Below are 16,730 nucleotides of genomic sequence, written 5' to 3' on the forward strand. Positions count from 1 at the left end.
CTTGCACAAATTGTGAGCAGTATCTATGCTGTTTTGAAATGAATGTATGCCAGAGAAGCCTATAACTACAGTTCAGCCAACACACATTTGTTCCCATAGAATTCAAAAGACAAAACTATTGGCTGAGAAGAAACCCAATTATCCAAAAGTTTGTATTTATGACCTGTTTCAAGAGCTCCTCCCTTCTTTTCTCCTATTCTCTCTTACCTTTTAAATAACTTCTGTTCTTTTTGTATTTTGCACAACAAGGGAGGAAATAATTACATGCCTCTCTGGTGACAACTGGTACTTCTCCTCCTCTTGCAAATGGAAACAGCAACTAATTCCTCTGCTAATATTTACTTGTGGTATGTGCCATTCTCTTCTGTCAGTTTATTCTCAATAAACAGTTAGGAAATAAAAAGGATTATGTTGTTCCTTTAGACATTTATTTATGAATAGAACATTTTTAGACACTCAGAATTAAGGGTTTTATTACTTTGAGAAAAATCATTCCAGACCCCCTGAAGGGAGATACTGCAAAGCTTAGGTTAAAGTAGAACAACTACTTTGAGGGAGAAAAATATGTCCACACAAATGACATTACTATTCAATTATTTTACTTCAGTCACATACATAGCTATTCTACACTGACTAGTCTCAAATATTCATGCGATCAAATTTTATTGGAGGTCAATTGCAGAGTCACATGCAGGAGCATTCATAAAAGCAACATTTTAGAATCACATGTGGGAGAGTTCACACAAAGCCTAACACAGTTATAGAATAAAATCCACCAGGTTTAATTCATTTCATCAACTTTGATGAGACAGCATATCAGAGTCTATTTACTACTTTTACAGGAACAGGAAGAGATCACATTTTCCAGATGTAGTTCTTCAACGTTATAAATTATCATCAAGGTTTGCCATTTGCATTATTCAGAGCTGCACACATTCCACTCCTGTCTCATTGATCAAGTCAGTCTTTCAACTGTAAAAAAATTACGAATAATGGGTTTGCAGTTTTTTTGCTTTACAATTCACTAGAACAAGAAACAGTTGTTGACATGTACACAATTTTATTTTAAGGACACGGCAATCACAATGACAGAAATAGAACCATTACTTTAATACTGTAAGCTTTCCTCTGGAAACCGATTTGCACGCAGTTACATCTGAAAGCCTTTTAAACAATATCTTGGGGAAAAACACAGCAAACCTTAAATATATTAACTTCAAACTTTATGTGCTTATCTCCTCTTTTTGGCAGTTGGTGGCTGTTAAAGCTTTTCAAATTCATGGCCACTTATATTCATTGCTTCAGGGTGCATTACCCTTCCCATGAATAACACAGTACCTATGGAAAAAGCGGGAAGGGAAAGTGTCAGAACCAAAAGGAAAAGTTGAGGTTATAAAGCGATGAATACTGATAGTAAGTTCTAGAGCATATAATGCACAGTTTTTATAGGAACATGTCTCGGAGAACTTGGTAACTATGAAAGGCAATGGATCAACAGCCTTAGAGAAGAGGACCTCTTTGTATTCAGCACTGATACAGTACAGACAAGAACAGTGAATCTTCTGCATTTCAGTGCCCCTCTACTTATTCTAAAGGCTTGATTGAACCCCCCCACCCTGAAATCAACACAAAGGTTCACTTCCATTTCAATGGTTCTGATGAAGGCCCATGAAGTGCTGCCACTGATGTCAAGTGGTTATGACACAGTACTAGGCTGGGGGGCTCCAAAGGTAGCAGCTACCCTTAAATTGTGTGAATGCCTAATCAGAGCAATCTTCGTGATCACTTCTGACCCTCACATGCCTGTGCTGCTGGACAACATTCCTCACAGAGTTAAAAATGAGTCCCAGAAGCTCTGCACCAATCACTTAATGATTATTAATAGATAGATACTTGGAGTTTGCAGATTTACCTCACATAGAGCATGCAAACCAGAAGGAATTATCTATATGACTACTGCTCCCCTATGCTATTTAATCACCATTTACATCTTTCCCATTTTATACATTTCTATCTAACCTGCTTAAACACAAATCATGAGCTCTTAGGATATGCTTGATAAGAACAACCGTCACAGATCTTTTCCAAAAGGTTTCTAACCTTAGATTTCTAGATTAGTACTAAACTTTAGGCTTTAACTATAGCTGTTGGCAATTCCTCTTTCTACATGCAATAACAAAGCTTGTGCAACATTAAGAATGCCCCAAGGCTACCACGCTCTACTCTGTTCTGATTTAAACTTTTCTTTCTGGGGAGATTTTTGTATATTGAGTAGGGAAAAGGGCAGGTACCCTCCTCCCAGATACATTTTTGCCTAATTATATGTCTACAACAGCAAGGATACTCAACTTAGTTTTGGCCAAAACCCTAAGAGCTGTGAACATGCCTTGCACACAAGTGACCCTACCTAGCATTACTGCAATCAAAATTGTTTAATAAGCATTGATACCTATGACGGGGATCTCAAACAGAGAAAAAACCCATCAAACAGAACTTTACCAGAGTTTGCTTATAGAACATGTAAGGCATCACAACACAGAGACCCATATGATATTCTCTGGGTTCACGGTAGTATTTTGTCATCTAGACACTTCACATCATTATGACAAATTACAATTTTGAAACTAAGGAATTACTTAATCATTGCCTGTTTTGCTAATAAGTGCTGCTCTCATCCCTTGCCTGCCACCTAACACTTCAAGAGCACCATAGAATTATTCATAGCTGTAATATCTGTCCATTATGCAAATCATTTGGTACCAGGAATATATCTCACTAGTCTTACTACAGCCAAGCTCTTACGGAATGCAATGATTATGGATATTCAGGGCAGTAACACTGCATTCTTTGAAGAAAAATGGTGAAGTTTTCTTCCCTGGGGATTTTAATCACATAATTGTGAGTATTTTTCAGGATTATATCAGATTTTGGTGTCTTACTTGAAGCAACATTAACGGGGAAAAAAAGGTGAGTCTTTCAATATTAGGTATTTTAGGACAAATTATGGAAAATTCAGAGTACAAGGCCAGCTGATTGATCACAATATGCTATATTCTTTTGTATACTTGATTTACTGTGAAAAATGTGCACAAGTCTGCAATATTCTCACCTGTTCTTCTGTTTCTGACCAAAAAGAAAAAGGGATGGTCAACTATAACTTGGGGATACAGCACTGCCATTCTGCTAATAGCAATCATTCCTAAAGGGAAAAAAAAACATAGGCAACTTGTTAAATATCACTGCACATTCTCCTGCGCTTCATGAGAAATGTGAAGCTCACAAGCAGACAGTGAAGTCCCACATTCTCAGCACTAAGCATCAAGAAATAGCATGAAAAATCTAACCAAAAATGAAAGAGACCTACAGAATAATCGCATGCCTATTTATGCCTTTAGAATGATTAACAATGGAGAGTGGCACAATTTCTCAGGCTGAGGGAGCAGCTTATAAAATTTAAGATCCAGAACCTTATGAGGAGTTATGATTCCTGCTCACTTGTAGAAAGAAAATGCGTTATATTAGACAGCACTGCTGACCTGTTTTAAACAGCTCCAAGCCTGCAGCTGATAGTAAAAGGTAACCCTTAATAACTAAGGAACATGCAACAATGAAATGGGCTGATCTTACAGCTTTTAGCTTGAGTCCTTAAATAATGCAAAGGTTAAAAGTAAAATTAGCTGGGAATTAGGCAGAATTTGGCTCTTTGTTATTTTTATTTTAAGATGTATGCATTTCTCCAGGACATTATTAAATAATAATATTTCCTGGTGTTTCATTTACATTTTCACTGCACTGCTAACGAAGACTCATGCATGACAGCAACCTCTGTCCATACTAATGTTACAATGCAACTCAGTTACTGATATTCATGAGAGAAGTAATTCTTCCTTTCCTCAAAGACTGGTACAAGTAGAGGCAATCGGAAATCACCTAAGACGCATATTGGCAACTAATGTAACTCCTTTTTAGGAAAAGCATGTGATAACCAAATAAACCAGCCACCTGGCCTCCTAGCATTAATATGAGCCAGCTATGTTTTCTCATTTAGCACTTTCCCGTCTTGCATTACTATATATGAACTTATTAAAATGCAATTGCAACAACTGAGAACTCCTTCTAATTATTCTGGATCAAATGCCTCTGACCATCTCAATGAGCAGATAAAAAGTTATGAATGCTGAATTCCCATGAAGAAAATACAAACTGTAGTTTGTAGTTTCCTAATAATCAGAAGCAAAATAAGGAAAAAGATTTTGCACAGGATGTTGAAAATTCTTTGTGAAACACATCATGTTAAAAAAATGCTAACATTTTTCACTTTCACAATTCTCTTCTGAAAAGCAGTATGCTTTGTGTTCATGCTATTTAGTTTTCCTGGCTGTACAGCAAGTCAGTTTTAAAAAATTAATTTACAAAGAGTAAGCAGACATCTGATTTTATTCTGCTTTTCTCTTTTTCTCTCAGGTACCTGAGGCAGCAGCAGCTTCCGATCCCTCCTCATTAACTTCTAGAAATGCCTTGTGAAATGCCTTCGCAAGGTAAAGTTCCTTGTTATCTGGAGAAGAAAAGGAAACATATTTCAAGTGGCTCAACAGTACTGAAGTATTAAAAAAATAAATATCAAAAAACAAACACTAGCAAAAACCCCATCACTATCACCCACCTTCTGTACCAAGTAGGGAAGGGAAAGGGCTTTGTACATAGCAGCTGCATTAAAATACCTTCTGCCAATACCTCTAATAGCACACTTACCTTGCTTAAATTTATAGCGTTCTCCTACACTATGCATGATATTAAAATAGCTCGGCACTGCCTAGAGCACTGGTATACCAGATCGAGTAAAAGACAGTCTTGTATTCCAGATTTTAAATGCAACTATTGGGAAAAAGGATTATGACATTATATGGCAAGTATTTCTACATAAAGAATTTTATTTCTGTGTTAGGTGCAATATCGACTTCCTCCAGGAAAATCAGGTATTTTCTTTCTCCTTGACACTATATTTAAAAGAAGCTCAACATAAATATTTATTACAAGAACCACCACGGAAATTGTTTTTCTCAGTCTTGTTTTCCATCCTTCTTTGCCAGTATTTTAATTTCGGTCCAAGCCTACCCCTGATTAAGTCAGTTTCATTACTTTTCTTCAGTGGCTAAATGATCAGACCTATCGGAATACTCAGCACCTTGCAGGAAGCAAGGCACGTAAGACCATTTAATCTGTTTGACTAAGTTTCATTGGTAAGACATAACAAGGATTAGATATACATTTATTGTAACTGCATAAAATACCCAGTAATGACAGAGCCCAACTGGCAGTTAAGAAAGGAATACAAGTTTTCTCAACAGGGAGATACACAACCGTGAAAAATCTAATCTAATCACCCCAGCAAGACAGATAGACCCTTTTGAATTTCTGATCCTTAACGAAACGTTCAACACCAAAACTCTAGCTGAAGGCTGACTAAGGAGGGAAAGCTTGGGACTATTAATCTAATTCTTGCCCATTTATTTTGGCTCTCACAACAACAGCCACTAGTCGTAGTACTAATGCAAGCCAAACCCACAACAGACAGCAGTTTAAAATGTCTCTCCCCAGTAGATCTCATACTACTCATGCTACGTACACTCAGAACTGAAGTAGACCTCCTAGTTCAGCCGCTTAACTCAAATCTCACCAACAAAATCCTCAAATCACTCCCTTTGGGATCATGTGTAGTAAAATGTACTAGATTGCTAAATATTGTACTAGTTCTAGGCTTCAGTTCCAAGCTTTCAGTAATACTATCTTGAAAGCTAGGATAAAGTTTCTGTGTTACTTCAAAACATGGAACATGAACATCTACTTATATTGAACGCTAAGCACAATTCTTACAGCTTTTGTCTCGTTAACTGTTAAGTGAAAGGCCACCTGAAAACACAGCGTGCTTGCATTCCAACACTAACATCACCTTTAAGCCTCAAGCATTACCCATAGAAAATAAACCACAAGCTAACTAAATATTAATATCAAGTGTTAAATAGTCATCCCCTAAAGCTTCCATTCCATTATGGACCCATTAAAACTCAGGTTTTCAAAAATGTTTTAAAACAAACACTGGATGTGCAAGAACATTTACACAGGTGATAATGGATAGATACCCAAGGCAAAAAGGGTGACTGACCCATGCACTTCTGGAATTCTTGTTGTGCATGTCTCAGGCTACGTGCGTACTGCCTTTGTAAACATGTCAGTTAACAGGATTCTTGGTAAGTTTATTGGTCAATTCTGCAAGTTTTACCTTTCATGCAGCTGTATTTTGCTATCTTTGCTTGAGTCCATTTCAAAGCTCTACTAAGCATTTGAGCTATATGGCACAAAGCAAAAGAAAACAGTAACTTTGCAGCATTTACAGAAAAATGCTGGCTTGGAGCTCTTTATCTTAAATTCTGTCGTGGTGGGTTTTTTTTTAATGTTTAATAACAAACAAAGAAATGCCCACTTAGCCTAATCATGTATTTCAATCACATTTTTTTTTTATTACAGCGCTTAAGTCTGCTCCTGTGACCTGTAATATTCACAGCAATAGTCTGTATTTTCATCATGAATGCTTTCTTTTGCATAGTGTGGGTGTTGTTTATGGTACTCCAACATACCTTTCTGGTCAGAACACTTAGCCCCTCAGAAGACTGGTCTCCGCTTGATGAGCTTATAGACGACCCTAATTCAGACAGCATGAACACTGCTAACATTTACCTTCAGGTACATCAGGTATAGTATTAGGCCTACTTGTAAGTATATTCAGGGTCTGAGTATTAAAAAAACCTCAGCAATATTTTGTTGACAGGAATAAAAGAAGTGCCACTGAAGCTGAGACCAGCACATCCAATTAGTCTAGCACACTGTGAGACTATAACTCACATAATACTATAATAATAACTATAATATTGTTGTGGCTTCAGAAGATACAAGAAGCCTTACAGATGAAAACTACAGCACAACTTACAAGAGAAACACATCCTCTCACCCAGCATGTGCCTTATACCCTAAACCAAGTTTCTAATCCACAGAATATAGAATGCCTTTATTCAATGCAGTACAGACAGTTTTGATTGCTTTGAAGCAATTCTTTTTTTTTTAATCCTACCAAACTCATGACCTTAAGGAATATCCAGCAAACATCTCTGTGGTTAAGTCTTCCATAAAAGAAGTACTTTCTATTTGGTTTCAATTTGTTGCCTTTCACTTCACTGGATATCTTTGTCCTTGGTTGGTGAAAAGAACAATCCCAGATCCCAATTTACTTTCTCTAGACTCCTCTCTTTCTATTGCCACTGTCACATCCCTCTCATTCATTTCTCCCTGAAGTGAATTAACCTATTTTCATAGGGAAGCATAATGTTGTCACTGAACGTTCAGGTAGTCTCCTCTTTGCCCTGTTTTGTGATTGTGAAGTCACTGACTGCAGTACTTCAATATCTTACAGATCTTGGCATTATTATACATATTTCCTTTATGGCTTTCACTGTGGATAAGGTGGGGCTTACCTAGGTATCTACTACCACGTCATTTTTCTCTAGTAGCTTCTTTGATTCAGAGTTTTTTAAGAACCAGAATGATTTGTTAGCATCTCAGAAGAGTCCCATGGAGATCTGGTATCAGAGTTTAAGTTTTCTGCAGCACCCTAGCCTAGAAACCCATTAATGTGTGGGAGCAATCTGAAGCTTACTTCTAATGTACATGACTCCGTTAGCATCACACTTCATTTGTCATTACACTCCATATGCTTGCAAACTCCTACTCATAGCTGCCAAATGGTTGCTCTGCAAGTCTCATTACAAAAAAACATGCAGGTTTATTGGCTTTTCTAGGTTAGGTCGTCCCAGAAAAATTGTACCTGCATCAGTCAAGACTTTGAAGAGCTTTTTATTAGACTGATGCTCTTCTAACTACTTTATATTGTGAAAGTAAGTCATTAAGACCATTTCACTGCTCACTGAAATGCTGGTCACTTTGAGGTTAAAAGTAGTTGCCATGTAAGGCATTGTACAACAGTAAGATATATCATAATTTTAAGAGAAGGGGAATTTTAGTGTTGAGATTAGTTCAAGGGTAAATCCTAAGTGGTATTGAAATACTCAAGTAGCAAGTTTACACACTGTGTAAATTACAAAATCCCAAATACCAGAAGTTTTTTCAAGATTATTTGGAACAGCTGATGGAATCAGAGATGCAAGTAAGACATGTCAACATGTAACTAGGCAGCCAAATAAGAATGTTGTCCTACTCACCTGTATAAATTCACAAAGAACTTAATTTCTGCAAGAGAGTAAAATTTAAAATGTACATCTAGATTACTGTCTTCTCTTTGGTTGCTCACAATCCATAGAAGCAAAAGCTGACTCGTCTACTTCCATTTTTCAGATTGAGTGCAAAACCCAAAAGAATTCTAAATATTGAAAAATAAGTCTGTAATCCTGCAATTTGATTTATATCCACTAAACCCACATAGAATTTAACTGAACTCAACAATCTGTGCCTGGATCTGACTACAGGATTAGGGCTGCTGTTGAAATTGCAGGCGGCTTTCCTTGTCAATAATCCAAAAGCAAGAGCAACAGGAGAGGGGGAGAAGAGTATTTTTAAACGCAACAGAATTTCTCAAAAGTCTCTTTAGATTTCTTTTATGATTTGAATCTTCCTAAATTAAGAGTCCAGACAAACACTGTATTCAAGTATCTGTATTTAAGGTTCCACGAAGTACCAAATTTTCCAGAGGGCTGACACTGAGATGCATGTAAACTTGTGGCTTCAACTTCCCTGTTACCTGACATACTGTTCAGGAATTTGTAACAGCATGCTTTTCAATTTTTTCTTCATTATTTTCTTTTTCCCTTCCTCCTCCCTCCCCATTTTACATTGTGAAAATTAGAAATAGGAAACATTCTGTATTTTCATTACTTGGAATTTCATCTCCACAGCATCAACAGCAGGGTTTTCATTAAACGCATTACTTCAAAAACATTTTCTTATTCTAAATTTATGAATGACCTTTTCATCACCTGGTGGCACATGGCCTTTTAAGTGAAAAGCAAGACTGTTACAGTAAAACTCATGAATTCTCTCTATACACTGCTCTACAGAACACACAAATTCCTCTTTAAATGGCAGAGGAGTTAATTCAGTCATGCAAAACATGGTATTTTGATTTTGTACAGTACAACTGTCAAAAATATAAGATTTTACACAAATCATTAGTCTAATGGATTAAAATGCAAGCACGTTCCATTCTTTCTGCTAACCTCTTGACTGCAGAATTAGTTCCTGATATATAGGTGATTTTTACATGGAATTAAAATAAGAATCAAGCACTGCCTTTGTGATTCAATCTCCCCTGTGTATTTTCCATTCTCCTTAGTTCCATTCTCAAGTAAATACTTTTTTGTATATAGACTAGAATTTATTGGACAGCTTACTCTTCTTCGAGGTGGCTGAGAAACTGAAGGTGTTTTTCTTCAGAAAAATAGTATTTCTTTAAAGAAGGAATTTTCATTTATTTAAATTCTTTTCACATTAGCTAACTCTAGCTTTTCCCACAAATTCACTAAAGAAGTGAAAGCTGCAAAACATCGGAAAAAGCTATGTGATACACTATAAACAATATTTCAAACTTAGAAAAAGTGAAAAGATATGAAAATCACAAACCTGCTGTAAATTTTAAGAGGAAGATGGGCCTTCATCACCACTATTCTGAATAAGACACACAGGTGTGGTCACTTCCTGAGACCGACAATTAAGAACCGGTACTTCCCACCAGCTAAGGACCTATCTGGCTGACTAAGCAGTAACCCACAAAGCAAAAAAAAAAAACCAAAACCAAAAAACCACCACCACAACGAAGAGAGAGCAGTATATAAGCATAAACTACAAGAATAATGACAGCAGTCTCACACTGGCCCATGCTCCTAGATAGAGAACAACTGGGTTTGCCAAAATTCAGGTCTAGACAGACAATGCTAAATTACTGCTTGTGTGGCTACTTTTGTTATGCAAAAATGAAGCAACTTCTCAGGCAAAGATTACTCTACCTTTTGTGCCACTTCTGTATCTTTTAGGAGATATTTTATCTAACTTCCACCTGAATTTCTAAATGTGTTGGATATTTCAACTGCTGAAGAGTTGGCAACACAGTGAAATAGCAAGCAGTGTATGTGACTAAATTGCTTTTATCTCAGAACTCTTTCCTGTGCTGCTTCTATACAGCGGGTATCTGGGGAGATGACTAATTGTACAACAGCTTAATGCTCTTAATGCTGTGAACAAATAGCCTCTGGAGATAAAAGATGACAACCCCCTTGTTGGGCCAATCCCACTTCCCATCAAGGCACTGAAGCCATATATTGCTCTAATGTGGATCTGCCTCTTGCATAGTATTACAATTCCTCTACATTTCTAATGAGATCCAGTTCTGAAATACTCCGTGAACTTCCCCGTGTCGACTGTCCTCAACCCACACACACCCCCTGATGGATTTCTTCCCTGCCTCAACTGCTCCTGCTGTGAGCACACAAATCCATTATGCAAAAATCACAAAGGATCAAAAAATTGCTAGCAGGTTTCGTTTTTTTCCCCTCCATAAAATCACTTTGAAGAGCTCGTTGATTATCTTCAGGTGAGTTCACTACTTCCTCATATTGCTCCAGAGACAGCACAAGAACTTCTTACCAGACATCGCAGTGAGGTCAGCACTACTGCTGAACAGCTCTGTAATTCCGAGACCTCTCCAGACATCTTTCAGATCAATTTCCTGTTCTACAGTGAACCTGGAGAATGTAATAGAAAATTACAAAAAACCCAGATGTAAGGAGTACTTACTGTTATTAGAAGGTTAAAATTTCTAGGTAACGACAACAGAAACATCAAGATAAATAATGAAAAGTAGGAGATTAGGTTCTAGTAGTATAGTATAGTGACACCCTCTACAGAAATGCTTACAATTTAGTTTAGTCTCACAGCTTGATTATCTTTTTTTTGAATGCAGAAGCAATCAAAAATATGCTAATGGTATTGTACAGTCCCCAACCATAAAACCTCAGTGCAACATTATGCAGTAGCTAATGTAAATGCTTACTTTTCTTATACAACAGGTTTACTATAAAAACTAAATTTAATTGTAAACATACTAGAATAGAATATCAAATGAGGCAAAGGGCAGCATAAACTTTACAGACAGCTGCTGCCAAAGGAGGAGTAGGAAAGTAAGAGAGATACTCCATTCTTATTTAGACCGTATAAGCAAAGACCAGCAGTTATGAAAGTGCCTATAAAGCGTTTCTGACTCAGCTGCTAATTACTCTGGTGGCAAAATTTTAATTGGGTTTTGATTATGAGTAAAGAATGGGGAAAACAAATAGTTGTTAGCACAAATGCACATGTGAGTATAACCTGGCAGGATTTCAGGGGTAGCTTGCAACCCCATGTCCTATGCTATGCTACAGTGCTGGAAGGTCAAATTGAGATTTATCCCGAGGGCAAGATTCTGGACAAAAGACTGTTCCATTTACAAAGACTGCTTTTCCAACATTTTAGAAATTATGCCTAGTGTCAGCAAGACAAAAAAAGACTCAAGTTCTTTTATGTATGGCCAGAAACAGACTGGACAACTAGAAGAACAAAAAAATATGTCATAATATTAATAAAGATGATGACAGCAGCCCCAACCGGAAAATACTAGAAGTCTATAGACAAACACAAACCACTGATCATAAATGTCTGTTATAGACGAGTTACAGGTTCTCTGTAGAATGATCAAATAAGTTATCAGTGATTTACGTTATGCTGACAGTGACTGGCTCTAACTATACAACACAAAATCTATAGTACCTAAGCCAGTGTTACAGTTTCTCCAGGAAACCATTCAGTCAGAAACAACTCTGCAATTACACTGCAGTCCTTAGTGACAGGTCTTCCCTGTGCTAGAACCAAATAAAATATGCTTCTGTGCAGTTTCCTTTTTCAGGATTAAGCTTCCTCAGCTACATGGAAGAACATGTTTTTTTCAGGAGAAAGCATAGCCCAGGAATCTGAGCAGAGAACAGCTGATGAAGAGCCAAGATGTGTGATACCTCGATACGTACAAACCTTGGCAACTTGAAAAAGAATAATCTGGCCATTAAAAGACAACTGGATAGGAGTCAAGTGAATCTTCCTCACTTCCAACATTTACACAAAATGAAAAAAAAATCCATACATGATCTACGTTCATAATGAAATTTGAAAAGCCATCAGAATCCAAAAATCTATGATGGAATAGGTATTAGTCACACACAGAGAAGAATTTTATGCAAGTTAAAATAAGATTCAGAGATAGTTTAAGATCAATAAATCACATTGCAAGTGTTCGTGTACCCTGTCCAGATGAATTCCAGGATATGCCTGAAATAAAAGCACATGAACTGATACTTGTGATTTTATTGTTATGGCAGCTCTCAAAAGATTCACAAGAGATCAACAAAGATTTATGTAGTGGAAGAAGCTGCTTATGGTGTTTTGACAAAATCTGCATCAGTCAGTGTAGCAGCATTTGTTAAAAATAAATAAAGAAGTATTACCTTAATGAATGAGATGTAGGTACACAGATTACCTGAAAACAGCCAGTAAGATTTTAGGAAATGGAAATGTCCTGTTAGCTTTCTTGTCCTCTTAGAAAGCTGTGAACACTCACACTGGTCAAAAACTACAAGAGGCAGTGAGCTTGCAAGACCTTATGCAGAATTTCAGCTTTAAGCCAAGAGAAAAACCTACAAGTTGCCCATTCATTCAAATTTCCCTGGCTTCTAGGCTCCAAAACTACAGACCAATTTTACTCTCACTACACACTTGTAAAGTATGACAGATCTATTTTAGAAACTTCAGTAAAAACCCTAACAAAGATTAATTGAAATTTGATTCCTAATGCTAGTTACACAGTACAGAGGTCCTATCTGTGCACATAGAATAAATCCAGAAACATTTCATTCTATATTAAAACTATAACATTTTGAAAAACACATTCAACTGTACCTACTTTACAAATAAAAAAGGTACATAAATGTTAAAATGCTTTTTATAAAAATTTCAGCGTGGTGTATTTTTCCCTTTCTGGCTTTTATTTCACCACAGTTAGTATTGAATGTATCAAGCTCTCAAGACAATTCAGCTATTAACTAGCAATGTCAAACTAGTAAGGAATATCAGGATAGGACAGGATAGCAAGAAAAGTTAGCATGAAAAGTAAAATTTGATGTCACAAATAAGGAAACTGCAATAAAGCATTTATTTCCAAATTCAGAGAATCATTATAAAATATCAATGGAAATCAGGTGGGTTTAAGTCTCTGGACCACTACACAGAAGACATACTTATCTGCTAAGCAATGAATTGTGATCCAGAAAGAAAGCACGACAAAAGATGCTTTTGCATACTTTGCAAGGAGAAGGTTTGGAAGATTTTTTTGGGGAAAAAAAAGCGCACACACACAAAAAAACCCCAACCCATCCCAAAAACCAACCAGCCCAACCAATAAAGCCTCAGCTAAATATGCATCTGAAAAAAAGAAAATGCAAACAAGAGTATTGATAATATTGTTACAAAATACTTCCATGAAGGACAGTAGCAGTCACTCAACTACTACACAGAGGCTATATCCCCTGACTGAACCCCCTGGGAAAGGCAAATACTAAGCAGGTGGATGAGTAAAGATCTCTACAATATCTACAGAAGCGAGTTCCTGTTTATTATGACAAATAAACCCCATCACATCAGCTGTATAAATACCAAATTACCTCTGTACAAAAATAAAACTTACTTCCCTTTTTCCCCTCTTAGTTTTGTCATACTGTAAAAACCCCACTCTAAAGTACTATTCAAAATAGTATCTTCCCTCTTTTCTCACATAGCCTGAACAGCAGTGAGTGTTACAGACAAGCTATTAATAATATTTCACATGTTTTAGCTGACATCAGAATCAGCTTCTTTTGAAAAATAATAGGGCTGCTTTGCACTTTGAAATTTAATTTCAAGCTATGCAATCAGACATAAACATTAGGTATGAGTTATCCACAGTCATACTTGGATCTCTTTGCATTCTTTATAGACACTGATGCAGGAATTCAAAATCAAAGCTGACAACCTAGAACACAGAAGGGACAGTCAATCTCATTTCCCTAGCCAGGTACTTGCTGTACCTCTAGACTTTGGAAATGCCAAGTGACACGATACTAGCACTGACACATGGTTATTTACAGCATTTGTTGCATATAATGAACCAGATGGTCACTTTTTTTTCCACAACCTTTCAGGTGCTTCTGATGGTAAAAGTACTATGAAAATCAATTTCAATACTTCAGTATCAGGAGTCATGGAATTAATGCATCTGGAAGCACTAAAAACCACAAAGGGAAGCCCGAGAAACAACCACTGAAGAAAAGATGAGGCATTTTCACCATAGGACCAGAACAGAAAGACCAGTATGCTGAATTGAGAGGAAAGCTTCTGTACTTAAGCAGTCCTAGAAGGTTCACCAACACACATGTTCATGGATATATGCTTCCAACACTGAGCAGAAAAGTATTAATAAGGGATAACGACTGTTTACCAGTTGTTAGCCAAAGTCAAGGAGAAGTGAAGATGTATATATTTATTTACCTATAGTTATTTTTACAATGTTCTTTTGTAAAATCTTTCTACCTCCTACATGTAAAATGTAGTCCAAATAGCTGAACAAATATACTTCCCTTGATTTCCCCATCTTTGGAGCTCTCCCACATGAAATGAAGAACAGAATGAGATGCTTAGGAAGTAAAAGTAGATTTAGAAACTAACAAACAGTTCTCTGGAGAGTTTGACTGAGAACGATGTTGTTTACGTGAAATTTAAAATTTATACCAGCATTAAACTGATGCATTTATGACATCAAAAGACTCCTTAGTTATGCATCTGAACTTTTTGGGTTTGTATAGAGCATTAACATACCATATCAGGCCATCTTTCTTCTATTTTACAGACTTTCAAGACAGAAAAAAGGATGGCTTCATCTTTTATGATGCTGCCCAACCCTTCTGAAATGCTGAATTTTCTGTGAAGTCCTTAGATGCTCAGGATCCACAGAATCAAGAAGCATTAGGGTACGCTTTTCCAGTTACACAACAGAAGTGAACTAGATCCTAGTGTGATTCAGCCCAAAGGCTATAATTTCAAAAATTACTCTGAGTTTTGAATGAGCAAAAGCAAGGAATTCCAGTTTTTCAGATTGGTTCCAACATATTAAATTCTGCAGAACAAAAAGCAAACAAAGGAATGGCTCCATTCCTTAAAATCAACAATATTCTTGCTTAGAGGACAGGTCCTCCAGATCTGAATCACTATTTTAACCTAGCAAGCAGCCTACAATACAAAGCTGCCAGCTGATAGCAATTCCAGCATTTCGGCTGGAATTTCAGCAAGGTTGTCCTGAGGTGCTAGAACTAGCCCGCATGATTTAATAGCCTGCAAACAAACAAGCAAGCAACAAAAATACTCCACTAACAGCAAAAAAACAAACAAAAAACCTCATACAGATGCTCTGACCAAGTGAAGCAAGGCAGGATATGGTTCTTTCTCTGTCAAAGTCCTTCTATCCAAAGCTAAATATGGGCTGCAGAAGTTGGCTAAGTATACTTCTACTAAAAAACCCTTATAATTTCAACACCATCTACGGCATTTTAAACATATTTTAAGTGTACAAAAAAAGCAAGTAGGTCTTTAAAGAGAGCTGGGCATAATGGACCAATCCTTTAAAGCAGATGTGCAGACTGTACTGCTGTTATCAAGTACTAGTTCCTCCTATGCTCTTCAAATAATTATGTTAGAGAGACAGCTTTGTAAATTAGATTCGTGGTCTGTTTCACTCCTATGCAAAAAGTGGATTAAAACGTTGATCACTTTAGTCCGGGTTAAGCTGGAAACAACGATTTGAAAATGAAAATGAGAAAGTATAATTTAACAATTCTGTACAAATCTCTCCTTTGCTATTAAGAGGAATAATACACAATTTCATTTGCACACAGATAATGCAGACAGAAATTGGAAAGTTGTGATTAACTCTGCTTTGGCTACTCATTCAGACCCTATTACAAATGTATAAGTTTAAAAAATGTTCACTTTATAATTGGATAGCATCTTTTGGGATATAAAAATTTAATTTTATTCCACTGCTGCTTTCAATTTCTCAGTGGACAGAGCCTGCAGGCCACATTTCGTAACATGCCTTTCTGAGTCAGAGCATAAAATATTTATGAAGTGTTTATTTAGAGCATTGATAAAATCCTGTAGATCACCTCTGAATCCCTAATGGAAATTCAACACCTTGGGAGCATGCAATTATTCTTTGAATTTTTGTAAGGAAACTGTAGTAATATTATACAGAATTTCAAGCTTGTGATAGTTATCTTTTATAATCTGAAAATACTGAAGGTAATCAGCACCTGGTTGTACCTGTTTTGCCTGAATTCACAAGTGTTCACTAAGTTATTTGAGGCTGTTAGGTAAGAGTGACAGGCTTGACAACTAGCCTAAGGATGGCATAAGTAAGGATACTTTTTCAATCACACAAAACCTAGGCCTCAAACTCATGCCCGAGAACCTGACTACAGAGAATACTGCGTTTTCTGCTTTTAGTTAAAAGCAAACAAACCCCCAAACTACCTCTACAAACTTAATTCAAGTTATAAACG

The 16,730-nt window shown here is 36.7% G+C and overlaps 1 protein-coding gene across 4 annotated transcripts in view; it reads right to left on the minus strand.

Moving 5' to 3' along the window:
* Positions 1-582: 582 nt before the first annotated feature.
* The window catches only part of SERPINI1 (serpin family I member 1), a 50,768-nt gene continuing 34,620 nt past the window's right edge, over positions 583-16,730 (minus strand). For all 4 annotated transcript variants that reach the window (XM_055816935.1, XM_055816936.1, XM_013298145.3 and 1 more), the window contains exons 6-9: positions 10,705-10,802; positions 4,469-4,555; positions 3,110-3,199; positions 583-1,338 (exon numbers count right to left, since the gene is read on the minus strand). In XM_055816935.1, the coding sequence (XP_055672910.1) occupies positions 1,262-1,338; positions 3,110-3,199; positions 4,469-4,555; positions 10,705-10,802 (352 nt within the window). In that variant the 3' untranslated portion in view covers positions 583-1,261. The remainder of the gene's footprint in view (positions 1,339-3,109; positions 3,200-4,468; positions 4,556-10,704; positions 10,803-16,730) is intronic.

This window comes from Falco peregrinus, chromosome 12, assembly GCF_023634155.1.
Source record: "Falco peregrinus isolate bFalPer1 chromosome 12, bFalPer1.pri, whole genome shotgun sequence".
NCBI classification, from domain to species: domain Eukaryota; kingdom Metazoa; phylum Chordata; class Aves; order Falconiformes; family Falconidae; genus Falco; species Falco peregrinus.